Source organism: Miniopterus natalensis, chromosome 17, assembly GCF_054644295.1.
Source record: "Miniopterus natalensis isolate mMinNat1 chromosome 17, mMinNat1.hap1, whole genome shotgun sequence".
In the NCBI taxonomy this organism is placed as follows: domain Eukaryota; kingdom Metazoa; phylum Chordata; class Mammalia; order Chiroptera; family Miniopteridae; genus Miniopterus; species Miniopterus natalensis.
In genome coordinates, this window is record NC_142097.1 from 45,521,676 (window position 1) to 45,540,900 (window position 19,225).

General features: G+C 65.6%; 4 protein-coding genes across 5 annotated transcripts; 2 read left to right on the forward strand and 2 right to left on the reverse strand.

Moving 5' to 3' along the window:
• Positions 1 to 955: 955 nt before the first annotated feature.
• Positions 956 to 4,776, reverse strand: CENPX (centromere protein X). The gene is made up of 5 exons (XM_087825719.1): positions 4,723 to 4,776; positions 2,000 to 2,051; positions 1,825 to 1,878; positions 1,508 to 1,596; positions 956 to 1,398 (listed from the first exon to the last, which is right to left on the reverse strand). The coding sequence occupies exons 1-5, from the start codon at positions 4,750 to 4,752 to the stop codon at positions 1,384 to 1,386; spliced, it is 240 nt and encodes a 79-aa protein (XP_087681845.1). The 5' UTR covers positions 4,753 to 4,776; the 3' UTR covers positions 956 to 1,383.
• Positions 4,777 to 5,181: 405 nt separating this feature from the next.
• LRRC45 (leucine rich repeat containing 45) lies at positions 5,182 to 12,540 on the forward strand. Of its 2 annotated transcripts, none has more exons than XM_087826428.1 (17): positions 5,182 to 5,564; positions 6,048 to 6,109; positions 6,439 to 6,509; positions 6,801 to 6,979; positions 7,406 to 7,534; positions 8,331 to 8,443; positions 8,701 to 8,783; positions 9,051 to 9,128; positions 9,379 to 9,514; positions 9,605 to 9,682; positions 9,773 to 9,884; positions 9,992 to 10,062; positions 10,430 to 10,522; positions 10,684 to 10,776; positions 11,312 to 11,485; positions 11,565 to 11,712; positions 11,966 to 12,540. In XM_087826428.1, the coding sequence occupies exons 1-17, from the start codon at positions 5,348 to 5,350 to the stop codon at positions 12,160 to 12,162; spliced, it is 2,034 nt and encodes a 677-aa protein (XP_087682554.1). In that variant the 5' UTR covers positions 5,182 to 5,347; the 3' UTR covers positions 12,163 to 12,540. The 2 variants fall into 2 exon arrangements, with proteins under 2 accessions (XP_087682554.1, XP_087682553.1); XM_087826427.1 differs by having other exon boundaries at positions 8,725 to 8,783.
• A 608-nt stretch (positions 12,541 to 13,148) lies between these two features.
• On the forward strand, positions 13,149 to 14,960 carry RAC3 (Rac family small GTPase 3). The gene is made up of 6 exons (XM_087825720.1): positions 13,149 to 13,198; positions 13,588 to 13,659; positions 13,739 to 13,856; positions 13,977 to 14,039; positions 14,385 to 14,544; positions 14,626 to 14,960. The coding sequence occupies exons 1-6, from the start codon at positions 13,164 to 13,166 to the stop codon at positions 14,754 to 14,756; spliced, it is 579 nt and encodes a 192-aa protein (XP_087681846.1). The 5' UTR covers positions 13,149 to 13,163; the 3' UTR covers positions 14,757 to 14,960.
• Positions 14,961 to 15,602: 642 nt separating this feature from the next.
• DCXR (dicarbonyl and L-xylulose reductase) lies at positions 15,603 to 18,273 on the reverse strand. The gene is made up of 8 exons (XM_087825777.1): positions 18,222 to 18,273; positions 17,559 to 17,656; positions 17,034 to 17,188; positions 16,903 to 16,945; positions 16,727 to 16,826; positions 16,579 to 16,643; positions 16,249 to 16,366; positions 15,603 to 16,124 (listed from the first exon to the last, which is right to left on the reverse strand). The coding sequence occupies exons 1-8, from the start codon at positions 18,271 to 18,273 to the stop codon at positions 16,021 to 16,023; spliced, it is 735 nt and encodes a 244-aa protein (XP_087681903.1). The 3' UTR covers positions 15,603 to 16,020.
• Between the last annotated feature and the right edge of the window lie 952 nt (positions 18,274 to 19,225).

Here is a 19,225-nt window from a genome sequence, read left to right on the forward strand (position 1 = left end):
CTGGCACAGAGGGGCGGAAGGCACCCCCACCCCACAGGGAGGGGCTGGCAGGACCTGGCTGGGGTTTCCCGCCGCCCTCAGCATCTGAGGCACTTCAAAGTGCTGCAGGGCACGGGCCTGGCACTTGTCGCCTCCTCTCCCTCCAGGTCTAATTACTTCCACATGCTCCCAGTGCTTTGAAGCCCAGACTCCCCTGAGGCAGCAGGGAGAGGAAGGTGGGGGAAGAGGCGGGAAGGGTGCAGGAAGGGGCCAGCAGGGCCAAACTAGGGATGGAGGGCCTGTCCCCCAACCCATGCCACCCTCAAGTGTGGGGGGAGGGTGGGCAGGTAGCTGAGGCTGACTAGAAGGTCCTCCATGCCCTGTGGCAGATGGGGTGGCTCAGCCTGGGGTGGCCGTTGTCCCACCTGGATGTCCCTCTTGAGGGCCATGTGCTGTGGCTCCACGTTACAGCCACTTGGCCCAGAGCTCTTGGGGTATTTCCTATCTTGGGCACTGTTAAAGCAGCTTTTGGAATTAAAGGAAAGTGGGTGCTGCAGGGTGGGCAGGGTGAGGATGGGGGTGGCTGGGCCCCATACAACAAAGCTGGGCCCTGGAGGCCCCAGAGCATCTGAGGGCAGCCCGACCTCCCAGACCTAGGGGGTCCTACACAGCAGTCTCCAGGGTAGGCGTGGCCTGAGGCTGACCTGCCAGTCCCTAGCACTGCCCTGGGCTACAGGCAGGTTCCCTGCCACCGAGTATCTCCCACCAGCAGGCCCTGCCCACACCGACATTCCTCTGGGCAGCCCTGAGGCAGGAGCACCACCTCCAGGCAAGTGAGGGGCCCGTGTGAGGGCCCTGGTCTCAGCTCCTCGCTGGCACAGGGCATGGTGCACACACATGCTGTGTGTCCTGTCCTTTCTCAGCTTTGTATTAGTCCTACCAAGATGGATGGGGGGAGTGGGCTTTGAAGCAACTTGACTTTGGGTGATTAATGGCAGCACAGAGGCTTCGCCTGGGAGAAAGCTTTGATTTACTGACGTTGCTCTATGAGAACAAATTTATAGCTCAGGGAAGCATCCTCTGAGGGAGCAGTGTGGTGAGGAGGCCACACCCGGCTTTGATGTCAGTGCAGGACTGCGCAGCGCAGCTCTCGGCAGAGGACAGTCCCCACTTCTGCCCACCCTGGGCCAGGCTCCCCACACAGCAGTCCCTCAGCCGCTTCCAGGCCATCAGCAGGGCAGAGGAGGGCACGAGGGACAACAGAGTGCTTGCTGGGACCCGGCCCAGGTTCGGGGCTGGAGGAGCATCTTGGAGCAGCAGCCTCTCCCGTCTGAAGCCAGAGGCAACGGAAGACGAGGTGGGGTAGGGTCGTGAGTCAGGCGGCCTCCGTGAGGGTGGAAACCCCTAGAAGTCCAGAAGCTGTGGGGGAGATGAGCACTCAGCCTCCTAGACGCTAGTCCACCCCTCCTCCACCCAGCCCTGCTCCCCGAGGGTGGGACAGGGACAGACACCCACCAGGGCCACCTACCAGCTGAGGCAGCACCTTCTCCAGCTGGTCCACATCCACACAGTCCAGGTCCTCTGCCTGGGCCTGCCTGACACTGCGGACGGCTGCCTCTGCCGCAACAGGAGGCAAGTAGGGTGGATGAGTCTGGAGGTTTTGAAACCCAACTCCCCTGGGCCTCAGCCCCAACTGCTGTGCCAGCCAGAGGGCCAAAGTGCGGCCCCCAAAACAGAGCTTTCCAGGGACACAGCCTAAAGGGTGCTTGTGGGAAAAACACACATCCTGGCTTCCCCATGGGAAATGAAATGCAAGAGGGACCAGAGCCCAGGGCCCAAGCTCACCCACGACGAAGATCTTCAGCAACTCGGCCACGAGCAGCAAAGCATCCCCGCTGACTGCAAGGTGGAGGGAACAGGTCACAGGAAGGCACCCCCCCACTGCCCTGGCCCGCGGTTGCTCTTCCCCGCACTCCCCCCTTCCTTCTAGGCAGAGGCAGCAGCCCCACCCGTCCCACACCTTTGGTCTTGCCATCCTTGAAATGCAGGTGCAGCAGCTTGCTCACGAGTTCCTGGGGGACCAACAGGACAGTCAGTCACTGGCCCTGCCCCCCCCATGCCACAGACCCCTTAGGCATAGTTCTGGATGGGAAGAGGGGTGATTTCTGGCCTAAATGCCCTCTGTCCCCTGGGGCCTCTCCTGGGGGGGGGACTGGGTGGTGGGAGAAGCCTCCCTGTGGATGGCTCCAAGAGCAGAAGTTAGACGCAGGTGGGAGCAGCCCAGGTGCCAGCCTGCCCCTGTGGGACTCCAATTTTCCTGGGATCCAGGGTGGCCTCATGCTCCACTCCATCCCTGGGCCGAGGCACCGCCCTCCCTGTGGGGCTGGAGGTGGCTGCTCCCTGTGGACCCCTTCACAGGTCTGTCCACACCGCCGCCACCACCACCACGTAGCTTGTAGCAAACTCTGCTCTGGGTGCTGGGTCAGCTCCACCCACGGTCCCTCCTACTACTAAAAGGAATCTTCCAATAGCAAGATAGGCGCTGTGGAAATTGCAGCGCTCAGTCAGGGGTGGCTGAGCAGGGATCAGAACACAGGTGTATTTGTGGGACATTCTGACAGACATGAATGGGAAATGGGCCAGTCCAGGCCAAGACTCAAGGCAGGGGCTTGAGCCCCCAAAGGATGGGGCTGTTCTGGAGAGATGGGTTCTGGGGACCAGGAACTTAGGAGCTGAGCCTGGGACATGCTGACCTAGGGACACACAACCGACACCCAAGCAGAGCAGCCAGGTGGGGAGCTGGAGCTGAGAGAAAGGCCTTCCAGGTTGGAGCTGGTGATGAATTTTGGGGATGTGGCAGCACATGAGTGGACCACACAAGGTTGCCCAGAGCAAGGGCCAGTGGGAAGAGGCTGCAAACCAGGGCCAGCAGAGCGCCTGGAGAGGCCGGAGGACAGTAGTAGAGGGTGCCCAAGAGCTCAAAAACGGAAAAGTGTCCTGCAGGGAGGCGAGCTGGGGACTGCCAGGCCTCCAGCGTTAGCCACGGGAGGTCCCACTGCTTCACCTAGCACAGCTCAGCAGAGCCCAGGAACAGAGTGGACACCAATGGGGCCCAAGTTCAGACGGGTAAGAACTTAGCACCAGTCACTAGAGGAAGCCCCAACAGCCTCACCCTCTGAGCAGTGAGCCTGCGAGCTTGGTGCCACCTGCTGGCCCTTTTTTTTTTTTCTTAATATGTCTTGATTTCAGAGAGCAAGGGAGAGGGAAGGAGGGAGAGAGAAACACCAATGATGAGAGACTCAATTGATTGGCTGCCTCCTGCACACCCCCTACTGGGGCCCGCAACCTGCAACCCAAGCAGGTACCCTGACCAGGAATCAAACTGTGACCATACATCGGTGCTCAACCGCTGAGCCACACCCCCAGGCTGCTGGCCCTTCTTGCTACTTACCAGGAAAGGTACTAGGAAAGGCCCAGAAGGCTCCGCTGCCCGCCACGGCTCCTGGACCCCTAGCAAGAACTAAGCCCAGCTGTGGCATGGGGGGCTTCTGCATGGAGTTTTCCCAACAACTAAAGGGGTCGGCACCAACAGGAAGTGACAGTTCTCTAAACCAACAAGTGACATGAACTGGGGACAGGATGGAACCCGGGATGCTTTCAGCCTTTGCCCCAGGCTGAACGGGCACCACAGCCCCTCCCTCCACTACCCTCACCCGGGACAGCCCTGTTCATGGGCAATGACCACGACCTCAGCTCTGGTCAGAGCGCTCCGATGGAGGACTTCAGAGCTGTCCAGGTCAGCAGGATGGGCAGCCCGGTGCTCCCCTCTCCAGCTGTCTTAATGGGGAGATTCTCACAACCACCCTGCTGGGTCACCCCTGCCTCTGGGCCAAGGGCAGAGCCACAATCCTGGGTGATAAAGGACAAGAGGGGACTGAGGTAGCAGGTGAGGCAGAGAGAAGTCCCCCAGGGAGAGGAGTCCCCCATGCCTCTGCAAGGCTGAAACCCCCACTGAGGGCTGGGGAGTTGGGGGGACAAAGAAGTGCTCATAAGGGGCTGATACCCTCTCCCTCTCCCCAGGTCACAAAGGCCCACAGGCCCTCCTGGCGCACCCCCCTGATTCCGGGGCTCAGCGCCTCCTCGCCTGAGGGCGGAGCCGCCTCCCCGGGTGCAGAGCGAGACCCCGGCTCTGCCGGTTTCTCCAGTTAAGTGGGGAGAGTACCGGGACCCATCTCGGGGAGCATGTGCATTAAACGGATTAACCTGCGTCGCGTGCATGTAACGGTGCCTGACTGCGCCAGGTGCAGGGCCCCAAACACCAGGCTGAGCCCAGACAAGCGGGGGCCCCCGCTGGGCTCCGCTGAGACGGAAACGCGGGGCTCGCGGGCCAGGACCGGGCACGGGGGGCGCCGGGCTGTGCGGCGAGCCGGGCGGACCTGCGCCCCAGCGAAGCGGTTCAGGGGACGTCCCGCCAGATCCCCAGCATCGGGACGGCGGGGGCGCGGGCCCGGCTCCTCGGGCGCCCACCTCCGCCTCGGTGCCTGGTTCCTCCGCTGCCGGCGCGGGACGGTCGCTGCGCCCGCCCCGGAGCCGCGGGGCTCGCTGCCGGCGCGGGGGCTGGCTCAGGGCCCGCTCGTGGGCCACGCGCGGGGCCCGGCCCTAGTGTCCCCACCGCCCCGCCGCTGGCGCACCCCTGGGCGCATACTGACCCCCGACCCCACGACCCACCGCCCGCTCTCCCACCTTCCGGAAGCAGGCGTCGGTTCCTTCCATGACCGCCGCCGCCGCGCGCTCCTCGGGCCCCGCCCCTTCGCTCCCAGCCAACGAGCCCTGAGCGCGCCCTACTTTGGCCCCGCCCCCGTGCCTCCAGCCAATCATAACGGAGCGCGCCCTCCGCAGCCCCGCCCCCGCCCCTCCCAATGGCTCGAAGCGCGTTGCCTGGGCTCCTCGGGCTGGCTGCCCACAGCGCGCGCCCGCCCCTTCTCCCTCATTGGCTAGAGATGAGCGCTCTTCCTCCGCAAAGCCTCTTGGGAGTTGTAGTTCCGCCGGCCCTTCCCTGCGCTCCCTGCGCTCCCCGCGCTTCCTGGTTACTAAGGCGCCGCGGTTCCCTCTTAGACCGCGGCGGGCACGGAGGGTCCGCGCCGCGAGGCCCGGGGCCCGGGGTGCGCGCGACGCCCGGACCCGCCCCGCCACAGGAGGGCCCGGCCCCGAGGGGGTCCTCGTCCCGCCGCATGCTCCGGGCTGCCCCCGGCCACCCGCGCCCTCCCGGGGCCTCCCACCTGCGGCACCCGCTCTGCCCGGCTCCTCGGCCGCCGAGGCCGGGCCTGCGGTCCCTGTGGCCCGCACGCTGAGGCCTGGCCCCGGGGCCATGGAGGAGCTGCGGCGCTCCTACAGCCGGCTGTGCCAGCAGAGCGGGGCCGAGCCCCAGGAGACGGTGCTGCAGCAGCTGCACGCGCTGCCGCGGGGCCGCCTGGACCTGGCCACGCAGAGCCTGACCCTGGACACCTGCCGGGCGCTGGGCGAGCTGCTGCAGGAGGCACAGCTGACCGAGCTGGTCCTGAGCGACTGCATGCTGAGCGAGGAAGGTGGGCGCGGGGCCCGCAGGGGCGGGGCAGCCCTGGCAGCCTCGGCGTCGGGGTCGCGTCCAGGCCCCGGGCCCCCGCCGCCTCCCCTTGGTCGGCCCGCAGCTCCATTGCTGCACACGCCCGGGCCCTCAGTCCCCGACAGAGAACTGCACCCCACCCGTCTCTGTGGGGGTTCCTCGTCTTGGGCTCTGTAGTTAAAGCAGGCAGCAGGGTCCCTTCCTGGAGCCTGGGAGCAGAGGGCATTGTCCCCTTGGAACAGAGAAACCTTAGGGAGAGTCCCAGGGTGCTGGCCAGAGGTTGTAGGTGCCTCAAACCTGACACAGTGAGGGGGTTACTCGCTTGTGGCATGAACCCTCACTGGTGGGGGAGGGGGCACTGGGACTGTTGTCCCTCCCATGTGTCTGGGAAGGTGTCCCAAGATGGGACCCATAAGGGGAGCCCAGGGCCCCAGGGGCAGAGAGTGACTGCCCTGCCCCCTTCCAGGGGCCACACTGCTGCTCCAGGGGCTGTGTGCCAACACCGCCCTGCGGTTCCTGGACCTGAAGGTGAGGGGACCTGCCATGAGAGCGGGGAGGATGTGGGTGTCCCGGCGACCTGGGGTCCGGGCAGTGGACGGAGACTGTAAGTCCTGTGGGCACACAGGGCTTTGCGCTGTTTCCTGGTGGTCTCTGGCAAGTGTGTGTGTTCGGAGGGTGGGAATGTGAGTTCCAGAGTGTCTCCATAAGCAAACTGAACGAGCCGGTACCAGGAGCCCCACTGTGGTCAGGAAAGAGCCCCACCTTCTGCCCAGAGCCTGGTCTCACCCACTGCCTGACCAGGGCCCTATGGGGGAACCATGAGCCCTGGGTGACAGGTCTGCTTCTTCCTGTCCTAGGGCAACAACCTTCAGTCCACAGGGGCCGAGGCCCTGGGGAAACTCCTCCGACATAACAAATCCATTCAGAGGTAAGGTGGCACCCTGCCCCTACCCTGCCCTCAGCCCCCTGCCCCAGCCCCCTCTTCCTCTGCATCGGTCAGGGCTAGCCCGGGCGGACTGGGTCCTGCCACCTGAGCATCCAAGCCTTCCTGCCAGTTGTCCACGTTTCCCATCCATCTGCGGGGATTAGGCGGGTACAAGTTACTCACCTGGATCCAGACTCCCTGCTAGAGATGCCCAGCCTGCACCCTCCTCAAGACCCCCTGGACCTCATGCAAGCAGGGTGCGCCTTGAACCACGCATGTCCACCCTCCTCACAGCCTCACCCTGGAGTGGAACAATCTGGGCGCGTGGGAAGAGGCCTTCGCCACCTTCTGCCGGGCCCTGGCAGGCAACGTCGCCCTGCGGCAGCTGGACCTCCGCAACAACCAGATCAGCCACCAGGGGGCGGAGGAGCTGGCCCTGGCCCTAAAGAGCAACGCCAGCCTCCAGCAGCTGGGTGAGGCCCCGGAGGCCACCTCCACCAGGTGGCTTCCTCCCTTGGCCCTCGCACCACTTTTTACAAAAAATATATCTTTATTGATTTCAGAGAGAGAAAAGGGGAGAGAGAGAGAGAAACATCAATGATAAGAGAGTCATTGATCAGCTGCCTCCTGCACGCCCCCTACTGGGGATGGAGCCCGTAACCTGGGCATGTCCCCTGACTGGGAGTGGGACCTTGATCTCCTGGATCCTAGGTCGATGCTCAGCCACTGAGCCACACCAGCCGGGCCCTCTTGTCACCTCTTTTGTCCTGTCCCGGAAGCCAGGGGCTGGGGTTGGGAGGATGGGTGAGCCACACTGGTCTCCTGCTCTGTTGGTGATTCCCCCAAAGGAAGCATCCTGGCTAGGCCAGCTCCCCAGGTGACAAGAGGTTTCCTTCCAGACCTGCGCTGGAACAACATCGGCCTCCTGGGCGGCCGGGCCCTGGTGAACTGCCTCCCCAGCAACAGAACCCTGTGGAGGCTGGAGCTGGCTGGGAACAGTGTCCCCAGCGACATCCTCAGAGCCGTGGGTATGGGCAGCCTAGATTAAAAACGCAGAATGAGAGCTGTTCCTGGAAACTGCTCATTTGGTTCTTAGATCCCCAAGGGTAGTCACCCATTTCACGATGAGGAAGCTGAGGCAGTGTGGCTTGGAGCCTTGCCCTGACAGCCATTCTGCTGCCTCGGGTAGCATCTGCCCCTGTCACCCCTGAGTTTGTGACTGTGCACATGAGCCATGTGGGAGCAGGACCAGCGGGTCCCAGCCGTGACCTGCACGGTCCCCTCCCATTGGTGATGCTGGCACCTCGGCCCCAGTCCCAGCGGAGCACTCTGCCACTCCCTGTAGCTCCTTTCCCTGCCAGCCACCGAGGGCCCAGGCTTGGGCTGGAACCCTGCACAGCTCACCAGCTGCTGCTGGGTCAGCCTGACTTATGTCACCTCCGGTTTCTTCATCGTTGGCCTGCTTCGGGGTCACGCCAGCTGTTGTAATGACCTCTGACACCACGGCCGCTTCTAGCTGCTCCCTCTCCAAATGTTGCCTGAGTCTCTCCAGAACACGGGAACAAAACAGCCCTCACCTCCTGAAAGTCATACAGTGGCCTTTGACCTTTGGGATGGAGAGAAAATGCCCTTCTTCATGTGTGTCCCCCACCACACACCTGGTGCCTCCTGGGCTCCTGGTCCCACTTGCCCCCCACACCCACGCTGAAGCCTTTCAGCCCTCAGTGCCTAGGGGTCTACATGATTGTGGGGGAGACATTGCTGCCTGTTGACCACTCCCGAGGCTGAGTAGCCCCTGGTGGGTAATGCAGTTCCTTCTGACAGAGCAAGCCATGGACCACAACCAGGACCGGGAGACCACCTTCCGGGAAAACCGCGCCCGCACCCGTGTGCTCAGCAAGGAGGTGCGGCACCTCCAGGAAGAGAAGTCCAAGCAGGTGAGGACGGTGCTACCTCTGACAACAGCCTCACCCCCGCCCAGCCCTGGCTGCATGGATGAAGGGCCCCCCTTGGTCCCGTGCCCCAGCCATCTTCCCTTCCTCTGGGCCCTGGACCCTCTCCAAGCAGCTGACACCAGACCCTGGTGCTGGCTTCATGGTCTGACTCTCTGGTTGGGTGAGCCACTCTCCCTCTGCAGTCCTGGGCCTTGGTGGGCATCCCCTCTCCTTCCTGCCCCAGGTCCAGCCCCTAACAGGGCTCTGGCTATCTCTGTCCCCAGTTTCTGGACTTGATGGAGACCATTGATAAGCAGCGGGAGGAGATGGCCAGGAGCAGCAGGTGACTAGGGCCGTGGGACGCAGAGCTGGGGCTCAGCTGGGATGCCCAGGGTTCAGGTTGTGGCACTGGCCTCGGGGTAACCTGAGCCTTGTCACCCACCCATGCATGAGGTCGTAGTGTGTGCCTTCTGAGGAAGTCGGCTTGAGGTTGCAGGCAGCCCCAAGGGCTCCTCATCCCAGTGCCTGGAATGCTGTAGGAGCAGGAGAGGCACTGCTCCAAGGGGCCAAGAGGGCTCTGGGTTCCTCTGACCCTCCTCTCTGCCCACAGGACATCAGCAACACGCATGGGACAGCTTCAGGAAGCCCTGGATGAGAGGCACTCCATCATCAATGCCCTTAAGGCCAAGTGAGTGGATGGAGGGCAGGAGGCAGGGAGAGGGCTCCAGAACACTTTACAGACATGCCCGCAGGACAGAGGAGGGGTTTCAGGCAAAGATCTGAGTTCCTGCGTATAAAGTAAAGGTGGGAAATGGCTTGGTGATAACCCCAGAAGGCTTCTTGGAGGAGGTGAATAGAGGCCTGGGGAAAGTGAGAGCAGGAGGCCTTTCCAAGGCTGAGGTGGGGCTGGGGCGGGCCTGACCCTTCCCTGCTTGCAGGCTGCAGATGACTGAGGCTGCCCTGGCTCTGTCAGAGCAGAAGGCCCAGGACCTGCGGGAACTCCTGGCCACCGCACAGCAGGAGCAGCAGAGCCTGGCACAGAAGCAGGCCAAGGAGCACAGGCTGCAGCAACAGGTGGGTGGGCAGGGGCAGGCTCAGGGGCAGGCTCAGATGACGTGGTGGCAGGTGGCCCACCTGTGGTGCCCTTCCCTGTCTCACCCCTAGGAAGCTGCAGAGCGTGAGTCTAAACTGCTCAGAGACTTGTCCGCTGCCAATGAAAAGAACCTGCTTCTGCGAAACCAGGTAGGGGCTGCCAGGCCAGGCGTCCGTCAGGGAGCCCAGGTAGGGGTGGGGCTGGGCCGGAGCTTCCCCTCCACGGCGCTGGCTTTCCAGGTGGACGAGCTGGAGCGGAAGGTGAAGCTGCAGCAGGACCAGCTGTTCCTGGCCAGGCAGGAATTGACCAACACATCGGCCGAGCTGAAGATGCGGGCCATCCAGGCCGAGGGTGGGCAGGAGCAGGGCCCTGGAGAGGGGAGCCCAGGGGTGGTGAGTGGGAGTCCTGGGAACGAGGGTCCTGGAGGAGCCGCTCCATGCCTCCTCCTGGGCTTCCAGAGCGCCTAGAGCTGGAGAAGAGACGGTCGCGGCAGAGCCTAGAGGACATGGAGCAGCTGCGAATCAAGGAGGTGCCTCCTTTGTGGCCTTTGCTCTCCCCACTGTCGCCCTGGGGCCTGCAGGTGCCTCAGTGTGGCCTGGTGTCCCCAAAGCACACCCCTGGCCAGCTCCACTCACACACCTTGGGGTGCTAGGTGGTGGTCCTCCACCAGCCCCAGCAGATGCCAGCCCCAGACCAGGGTCCAGAAGGGACCCACCTGCACTGGGGGGGTGTCACTGGGACGCACCCTCCATCTTCACTTCCTGAGAAGCCACTTGGGGCAGCCCTTTGGAAGGAACAGGGTCCCCAAGATTCACCTGCCTCCCAGGGTTGGGATCCCGTGTGGGGAAGGCTGGGGAGCCAGCCTGACAGTCCTGTCCTGCCCTGCACCTGGGCAGGTGGAGCACATGACTCGCCACCTGGAGGAGAGCGAGAGGACCATGCAGGAGAGGGTACAGAGGCTGGAAACTGTGCGGCTGTCCCTGGAGGAGGTGAGCACATGCTGGGCGGCTGGCTGGGCACCCCTTCCGTGGCACCCCTCAGGGATCCACCCATGAGACCAGAGGGACTCGATAAAGTGGCATGAGGGCTCTCTTGGCTGTGGAAGCCTGGCGAGCAGAGCCACAGGGCGCAGTGGGTGTCTCTGGTATAGGAATTGAGCCGAGTGAAGGCGGCAGCACTCAGTGAGCGTGGCCAGGCCGAGGAGGAGCTCATCAAGGCCAAGAACCAAGTCCGCCTGGAGGAGGTGAGTCCATAGCCATGGCCAAGGAAGGGCCCTGCCCACTGTTCACAGCACCCACAGGGAGCGGGCCTGAGGTGGACGAAACCAGGGCTGTCTCCTGCCTTTACAGAGGGAGATGGGGGTCAGGGGGAGGCAAGGGGACAGGAGCTCCAGGGGTGCAGGTGGTAGAGAAGAGTCAGAGCAAGGCCCTGGTCCCATCAGCACCACGTCCAGCCCTCCACAAAGAGCCATAATCGTCCAGCCCCAGGGCTTCGGCCATCCATGCATGCTCCAGAGGGCAGAATGGAGTCGGCCTGGGAGGTGAGGGTGGGGAGCCAGGCAGGGGTGTGCCCTCCACGAGGCTCATTCAAGTTGAGTCCATTCAGGATAAAAGTAATGATGAGCGATGTTGCGCTTTCCATATTGCAAATAAAAGCTCCCCTGGTCACTCCTCACCTGCTGTCACTGTGTGCATGGGAGCCTGGGGCCACACCCCCAAGCAGCAGGCAGGCTCCTACCCCGCCCTGGTGCTCACCTGCCAGCCCCTGGGCACCCACAGCAGCAGCGCCTGACTCACCTGGAGGAGAAGCTGCGGCTAATGGCACAGGCACGGGACGAGGCACAGGGCACCTGCCTGCAGCAGAGGCAGACGGTGGCTGAGGCCCAGGCCCGGGGCAGCCAGCTGAGCCTGCAGGTGGAGGGCCTGAAGCGGCGCCTGGAGGAGCTGCAGCAGGTAGCTGGGACTTTGAGGGCTCCCGGGGGTGCCCCTGGCCCCCAGCTGCCGCTTCACCAACACCCACCACGCCTGGCAGGAGCTGAACAACCAGAACCAAGAAAAGGTGGCTGAGGTGACCAGGGTGCGGACGGAGCTCCAGGAGCAGATCGGCCGCCTGCAGGCAGAGCTGACGGCCCAGGAGGCATTGAAAGAGAAGGTGGCAGCCCTGGAGCGCCAGCTGAAAGGTGAGCTGAGCCCTGGCCCCCCGCGCCAGCCCTGCGGGACCCGTTCTCACTTGGGTGGTAGATGGGCGGCCAGGCTGGAGAGCTGAGCTTGGCCTAGGCCTCAGCTCCCAGAGGCGCTGATGGGAGGCTGGGTGTGTCTGCATGGGGGGGGGGGGGCGGGGGGTAAATCCCGCCCAGCCTCTCTGTCGTCTTCTGGAGCGGGATGCCCAGACTGCGCCCCGCGCTCCCTCCTCACTGAACTTCCTCCCTGCAGTGATGGCGAGTGACCACCGGGGGGCGCTGCTGGACAGGGAGAGCGAGAGCGCCTCTCTCCGCGAGAAGCTGCGGCTCAAGGAGGCGGAGATAGCCCGGATCCGGGATGAAGAGGCCCAGAGGGCCAGCTTTCTGCAAAACGCTGTCCTGGCCTACGTGCAGGGGTCCCCCCTGAGGGCCCTGAGCCCCCAAAAGTGAGGGGGGCAGAGAGGCCCCAGGAGTGGCAGGAAGGTGGCTCTCGAGGGACAGGCTGCCGCGTCCGGGTGTGCTTGGGCAAGGCGTGCAGCTGCCCACTTCAAAAGCCAGTGCCCAAGATGCACTGGCCGCTGGCCGCTGGCCGCTGCAGCTCACCACCTGGTGCCTGAGCGGGCGGGTGCAGGGCCTGGCTGGCCGAGAGGGCTGGAGTGGCCAGTGCCCCTTCCCCGCTGTCCTGAGAAATGTGCCCGCGATGGAAGGAAATGGGAGCAGAGTCCAGCTCCCGCAGCCGCCCGCCTGGTGCTTCGCAGCCACCTGTTACAATGTAGCCGTGGATGCCGCGGGCTGCGTCGAAATAAAGAACTTTTACACTTTGTGATACATTTTCGACTCTGGGCTTTTCTTCCGCATCGGCCTGTGCCCCCCACGGCAGCAGGGCCTCAGGTGACCTGCCTGTCCCAGCAGGAAAGAGCCTCCAGGGTGCTGCTGGGCGCCCCTCCTAAGGGACTGCTGCCCCGCGGGGACAGTTGAGCTACTGCAGCGGACAGGAGAGGCTGGGCTGCCCACCTTGGGGGCACTCTGGTGAGTTCACCAGCTGTCTCCAGGCTGGAGGGTGGGTGGGCCCTGGGAGTGGTCTGCCTAGAAGCGACCACGTGCGCACCGGCCACCCCACGCATGTGCAGGTGGGTGGGAATCTACCGCCTGCGCTGCCCCTTGGCCCGGGGAGCCCCGTGCACCAGGCCCGGCACCTGGGCGGAGCGGGGTGGGGAGGCCCGGAGCTCAAGGACAGGTTGGGGAGGTGGGCAGGGGTCCTGCCCGCACCAGGTCTCTCCGGAAAGCCCGCGCCCCCCGGCGGCCGCGCTCGGCTGTCTCCGCGCCCGGCGCTCGGCGGCGCTCGGCTGTCTCCGGCCGCTCGGCTCGGCGCTCGGCTCGGGTCCGCGGCCGCTGCGGCGCGGGCATTTCTCCGCAGCTCGCTGGCTGCCGCGCCCGCCCGGCCCGCGCCCATGCAGGCCATCAAGTGCGTGGTGGTCGGCGACGGGTGAGTGCGGGCGCGGGGCCGGGGCGCCCCGGGGACCCTGCGCGGGCTGGGCGCGCGGCTCGAGGGTGCGGCCGGGCGGAGGGCGCGGCGGGGCGGGGTCCCGGCCGGGGGGGCGAGGCCTCCAGCCGGGCCCACCTGATGCTCCGGGGTGCGCCCGGCCTCCCAGTGGGTGGGGCAGGCCGCGCACCTGGGCCGGCCCCTCCGCCGGGCCGCCCTCCCCGCCCGGCCCCGGGAGGTGGAACCCCCCCCCCCCAGTCCTCCAGCCCTGGGCGCGCCTCTCCTGCGCCGACCCCGGCCCCCGCCCGGCCCCCTAGCTCGGCCTGCGGCCCCGCGGGAGGGGCTGTCCTCGCGCGGGGCCTGGAGCATCGTGGGCTGGCTTCCGTCCGCAGCGCCGTGGGGAAGACCTGCCTGCTGATCAGCTACACGACCAACGCCTTCCCGGGAGAGTACATCCCCACCGTGTGAGCGCGGCGGGCGGCGGGGCGCCCCGGGCCGGCCGAGCCCCCGGGCGCCCGCTGACCCTCCCCTCCGTCCCTGCAGCTTTGACAACTACTCGGCCAACGTGATGGTGGACGGGAAGCCGGTCAACCTGGGGCTGTGGGACACGGCCGGGCAGGAAGACTACGACCGACTTCGGCCACTGTCCTACCCCCAAACCGTAGGTGGTAAAGGGCCCGCCCCAGGAAGGCGCTGGGCGGCTCCCTGAGGTCCAGGGGCGGGCGGGGAACACGGGGCTCCCGTGACCACCTGCACCTGCGCCCTCCTTCCTCCTCCCAAGGATGTCTTCCTGATCTGCTTCTCCTTGGTGAGCCCAGCCTCCTTTGAGAATGTCCGAGCCAAGGTAAGCAGGGCTTGGGGGCCGGGGGGGTCTGTCCAAGGGCGAGGAGGGTGCCCAGAGGACTTGCCCTGACTGGACAGGGTCTCTGGCTTGAAGACCTCACACAGGCAGGCAGGGGCGGGGTGGTGAGCGAGGCTATCGGAGAAGGGAAGGGCCCTGGCTGGGAGGCCCTAACAGGCCTTGAAGCTTCCCAGCTGGGTATTCTTGTTGCCTGTCAAATTAGTGGTCACCTGTGAAACAGGAAGGAGTAAGAGTGGGTCTAGGGGCCCTAGGGAGCCATGGCCTGCTCTGGGCCAGGCTCGGGTGTAAGCCCCTGAGGGGTAAGGGTCAGAGCCTCGGTCCCCACAGTGGTACCCGGAGGTGCGGCACCATTGTCCCCACACGCCCATCCTCCTGGTGGGCACCAAGCTGGACCTCCGGGACGACAAAGACACCGTCGAGCGGCTGAGGGACAAGAAGCTGGCACCCATCACATACCCTCAGGGCCTGGCCATGGCCCGGGAGATCGGTGAGTAGGCTGGACTAGGCCTGTGCTGACACCCCCCTGTTGGCCCCCTTCCCTCACTCTCCTCTCCCTTGATGCCCCCAGGCTCAGTCAAGTACCTGGAGTGCTCGGCTCTGACTCAGCGGGGTCTGAAGACAGTGTTTGACGAGGCCATCAGGGCAGTGCTCTGCCCACCCCCGGTGAAAAAGCCCGGGAAAAAATGCACAGTCTTCTAGAGCCTGGTGTCTGGGGGGCAGGCCCGCCCCCACCCGTCTGCTGTCCTGTTGAGCTGTCCTGTCTGGTGTCTGAGTCTGCTGTGGGGAGTGCTGTGGGTGGGGAGGGGCAAGAAGCATGGGGTGGGTCCTGGCCACTCTGCCTCCTCTGTGGGGGCACGGCTTCAGCCTGCCCTGGCCCCCACGGGAGGCTGGGAGGGAGCAGGGTCTCCCTCGGGCTGCAGGGGTGGGTCAAGGGTAGCCCCAGGATGGGCTTCCCTGACAGGGGAGGGGGGTTTCTGTCCATGCACCCAGGATGGGGTAGCCCGTTCTTATTTTATACAATAAACGTCTCCACCAACATCTCTTGCCTGTCCCTAACCACCCCAGCCGTGGTACAGAGGAGGTGAGCTTGTCCCCACACCCTGGGCAAAAGGAGGGGAGAAAGGAGCATGCTCACTTGTCTCCATCCCCAAAGCCAGGGGCCCACATCGAAGTGGGAGCAGGTGTATTTAGTCCCTTCTGGACGAAGAAAGCCCAGCATGCTGACTTTGGGCCTCTGGGAGGGGTACGCACAGAGGATGAATGTGGCTCCGCTCCAGCCCTCCCAGGCGTGGAGGGGGACAGTCAGCAGTCAGGCCATGGACCCCTGTTTGGGCAGCACCCCCCACAGCTCCCCCAGGCTGAGTCTGCAAGAAGTCAGGAGGGAGGGCATTCAGGCAGAGGGACCCCAGTAGACGAAGGTGTGGAGGTCAGGACAGCATGGTGGGGAGAGGGGACAGCAAGCGGGCAGTCTGGCATTGCTGAAGTCAGAAACAGTGGGAGATGAGAGGGCTCAGCCTGGGAGGGCCCAGGAGCCACCGTCCAGGGGTTCGGACTTCACTCCCTGGCCACAGGGCACCGCTCCAGGGAGACAGGTGATTAGGCCACAGTGGTCTGCAGAGCCAACTGCGAGGTTTCGCGAACTTTGCATTCAGTTCTTAAAACGGCCATTATTGACTATAGAAACGTGGCCTCTGGACTTCCCAGCCTCTGCTGGAAAGCTGGCCATGTCCAAAAATCTTGGGGAGGGAAGCCAGGCTGCCACCTGACCTGGGACACGTATTGAATGGCTATCTCCCCACCTGGGACTCGTTTCCACACCCAGCCCTGAGCTCTGCAGCTGTTAGACACTTGCTGGCAGCCTAGGAATCAGCATGCAGGCTGAGCAGAAGAGTCATGTTTATTGGAGGGATGGGGGGCAGGCAGGGTTCAGCATGGAGTAGAGCCGTGTGTGGGTGATGGGGTCTCAGGTGGCCAGGAAGCCCCCGTCCACCGGCACTGTGGAGCCCGTGGTCATGCTGCTCCGGTCACTTAGCAGGAACAGGATCATACCTACCACGTCCTCCACCTCTGTAGGCAGGGGGGTCGGGGTCAGGCGGGGATGGGGGCTGCCCTCCATTCTTCCCTCCCACCCTCACCCGGGCAGGCACAGGGGCTCCTGGGGCAACTTCGGCTGGGCTCTCTGCCGACTCACCAGCAAACCTGCCCAGTGGGATGCGGTCCAGCATGGTCTTGGCCTTAAGGGGGTCGCTCCAGTTGGCCTTGCCCATGGGTGTCATCACCACTGTGGGGTTCACTGCATTCACTCGGATCTGAGCCGGGATGGGTCAAGGTCAGCAAGGTAGGCTGGGGAGCCCTGTCTGAGCAGCCTCCCCCACATTTACCCCCACCACCCAGGCTGGGGGGACACTGAGCTGAGTCTGCAGGAAGTCAGGAGGGAGGGCATCCAGGCAGAAGGACCTGGGTACAAAGGTGTGTAGGCCAGGACAACGTGGTGGGGGGAAAGGACAGCGAGTGGGCTCACCTTGTGTGGCCCAAGCTCCAGGGCCATCACTTTGGTCAGCATGTCCATGGCCCCCTTGGTGGCACCTACGAGGAAGGACAGCATCAGTGGAGCCTGGGCTGGCTGCAGGCTGGGGTGGGGTGGGCCAGGCCCAGCTGGGCTCACTCACAGTAGACGGTGTGGTTAGTGAGTGCTCGCTGGGAGGCCTGGCTGGACACGTTCACGATGGACCCTGGGGCTCCGCGAGCGATTAAGCCCCGGGCCACGATCTGGAATTGCAGAGGGAGCATGAGGCAGGACTCGTGTCACCCACCCGTTCCCACTCCTGCCCTGAGGGCAGCTCACCTGGGACACCTGGATAACAGCCCGCAGGTTCACGCCGAAGGAGCTGCAGGCAGAGGGAGGGACCCTGGTCAGGGTCTGGGGCTGCTGCTGCGGGGCAGCCCCCACCCAGGGTTCCTCCACTGGGGGCTCACCTGTCACACGCCTCCTTGGTGACCTCCAGAAAGGGCTGCAGCAGCGCCACGGCGGCATTGTTCACCAGCAGGTCCACGGGGCCCAGGCCGCTCAGGGCCCGCTCCGTGGCCTCCCAGTCACTCAGGTCCACGCACACGGGCTTTATCCCGGGGCACTGTGTGTACGGAAGGGGGGGCACAGTCATGGGGGGGGCCAGGGGTCCCATAGGAGCCCCCTTCTTGGGGCTCAGAATCCCAGGCTGTGAGGCAGAGGGGAGGGGGGTGACGTGGCCTCTGGGCCACTGGGCAACTCAGAGCTTGGGGACCAGGAGCCTCCGGACCTTGCACTTCCTCCCCGCCCCCGCAAGGCAGCCATTTCTGCTTCCCGCCGTGCTGGGGGAGGGGAGGGGGGTCGCGGTTCTCTAGGCCACTCGGGAGCCCACGGAGTCCGCGCGCCCCCCGGGAGGGCTGCTGAGGGTCCTCGGTCAGCCCGGGCCCGGCGCCCGCCCGCCGCCCGCGGGCAGGAGGACACGGCGGCGCCCGTACCTCGCGGACCAGACTGTCCAGGTCGCCCTGCGTCCGGCTCACGGCCACCACCTGCGCACCCGCCGCGTGCAGCGCCCGGACCGTGCTGCGCCCGATGCCTGCGGGGAGCGCGGCTCAGTGCGGGCGCCCCCCCCCGGCCCCCGCGCCCCCCCCTGGCCCCCGCGCCCTCCCCGGGCCCCTGCCCCCCCCCGGGCCCCCCGCCGCCCCGCGCCCTCCCCGGGCCCCTGCCCCCCCGGGCCCCCCGCCGCCCCGCGCCCTCCCCGGGCCCCTGCCCCCCCGGGCCCCTGCCCCCCCCGGGCCCCCCGCCGCCCCGCGCCCTCCCCGGGCCCCTGCCCCCCCCGGGCCCCTGCCCCCCCCCCGGGCCCCCCGCCGCCCCGCGCCCTCCCCGGGCCCCTGCCCCCCCGGGCCCCTGCCCCCCCCGGGCCCCCCGCCGCCCCGCGCCCTCCCCGGGCCCCTGCCCCCCCGGGCCCCCCGCCGCCCCGCGCCCTCCCCGGGCCCCTGCCCCCCCGGGCCCCTGCCCCCCCCCCGGGCCCCCCGCCGCCCCGCGCCCTCCCCGGGCCCCTGCCCCCCCCGGGCCCCCCGCCGCCCCGCGCCCTCCCCGGGCCCCTGCCCCCCCGGGCCCCTGCCCCCCCCGGGCCCCCCGCCGCCCCGGCGCCGGCCCACCTTTGCCCGCCCCGGTGATGAGCGCCCGGCGGCCCGCCAGCCCCAGCTCCATGGCGCCGCCCGAGGCGCTTGCGGCCGCCTGACTGCGAGGGGGAGCCCGAGGGCGCGGGGCCCAGAGCGCGGGGCGGGGCCCGGGAAGCGGGGCGTCCGGACAGCGGCCCCCTGTGGGGCGATTGGCCATCCGGAGGGGGCGCGGCAGTCAGGGTTCTCTGGCCGGGGCAAGGTTTTCCAAACTGCCCGGCGGCGACTCACCCACCGCGCGCGAGATCGGTTTACGGGCCCCGCCAGCACGCTTTCCTGCCAGGAGGACGGCCGTGCTTATTACAAAAGGCGGCCGGCCGGCGCGGCTCGGCGGCTGAGCATCGACCCAGGATCCAGGCGATCGGGGTTCGATTCCGGGTCAGGGCACAGCCCCGGGCTGCGGGCTCGATCCCCAGCAGGGGGCGTGCAGGAGGCAGCCGATCAGTGACTCTCATCATTGACGTTTCTCTCTCTCCCTCCCCCTTCCTCTCTCTGAAATCAATAGAGATATATATATATTTTTAAAAAGCCATATGTGGTGGTTAATTCCATGGAGAACTCAGGGCTAATATTTCTTGTTTTGTTTCTGAGGAGAAAAGTTTGGCAAAAAGGATCGCATGCCCGCCCTCCCCCAGACCTCGGAGTGGCTCACTCCTGGTGCCCAGAGGGAGAGTTTGGACAACCAATAAGCTTGCAGAAGAATCCAGTGCCGAAGAAGGCTCACTTTAGCCTCAAAGAGAACTGAACCCCAAAATCACCCACAGGAGGCCACCAGCACTTATAAAACTTGCATAAGGTAGGAAGGAATAGGACTGGGGTCCTTGGGGTACATGGTGGCCGGCAAGGCCAAGCACTGCTTTCTGAGGCTCCAGGGTCAGCTGCGGGTGTAGGGTGCCCGCTGGCTCCCGTGTACAAGCTGCTTTGTTCTGTGGCTTCACGTGGGAAAACCTAGAGCCAGTGCTCTGAAGACCTTCTGTGGCCGG

Coding starts and splice junctions, on each gene's coding strand:
- CENPX (XM_087825719.1), bottom strand. CDS start 4,752: ATGGAAGGAACCGACGCCTGCTTCCGGAAG. Junction 2,052..4,722: donor CCGACGCCTGCTTCCGGAAG/GTGGGAGAGCGG, acceptor TTGGTCCCCCAG/GAACTCGTGAGCAAGCTGCT. Junction 1,597..1,824: donor GCTGAAGATCTTCGTCGTGG/GTGAGCTTGGGC, acceptor CTGTTGCGGCAG/AGGCAGCCGTCCGCAGTGTC.
- LRRC45 (XM_087826428.1), top strand. CDS start 5,348: ATGGAGGAGCTGCGGCGCTCCTACAGCCGGCTGTGCCAGCAGAGCGGG. Junction 8,444..8,700: donor AGGAAGAGAAGTCCAAGCAG/GTGAGGACGGTG, acceptor AGCCCCTAACAG/GGCTCTGGCTATCTCTGTCC. Junction 10,777..11,311: donor ACCAAGTCCGCCTGGAGGAG/GTGAGTCCATAG, acceptor GGGCACCCACAG/CAGCAGCGCCTGACTCACCT.
- RAC3 (XM_087825720.1), top strand. CDS start 13,164: ATGCAGGCCATCAAGTGCGTGGTGGTCGGCGACGG. Junction 13,199..13,587: donor TGCGTGGTGGTCGGCGACGG/GTGAGTGCGGGC, acceptor TTCCGTCCGCAG/CGCCGTGGGGAAGACCTGCC. Junction 13,660..13,738: donor GGAGAGTACATCCCCACCGT/GTGAGCGCGGCG, acceptor CCGTCCCTGCAG/CTTTGACAACTACTCGGCCA.
- DCXR (XM_087825777.1), bottom strand. CDS start 18,273: ATGGAGCTGGGGCTGGCGGGCCGCCGGGCGCTCATCACCGGGGCGGGC. Junction 17,189..17,558: donor TGGACAGTCTGGTCCGCGAG/GTACGGGCGCCG, acceptor CCGTACACACAG/TGCCCCGGGATAAAGCCCGT. Junction 16,946..17,033: donor ACCAAGGAGGCGTGTGACAG/GTGAGCCCCCAG, acceptor CTCTGCCTGCAG/CTCCTTCGGCGTGAACCTGC.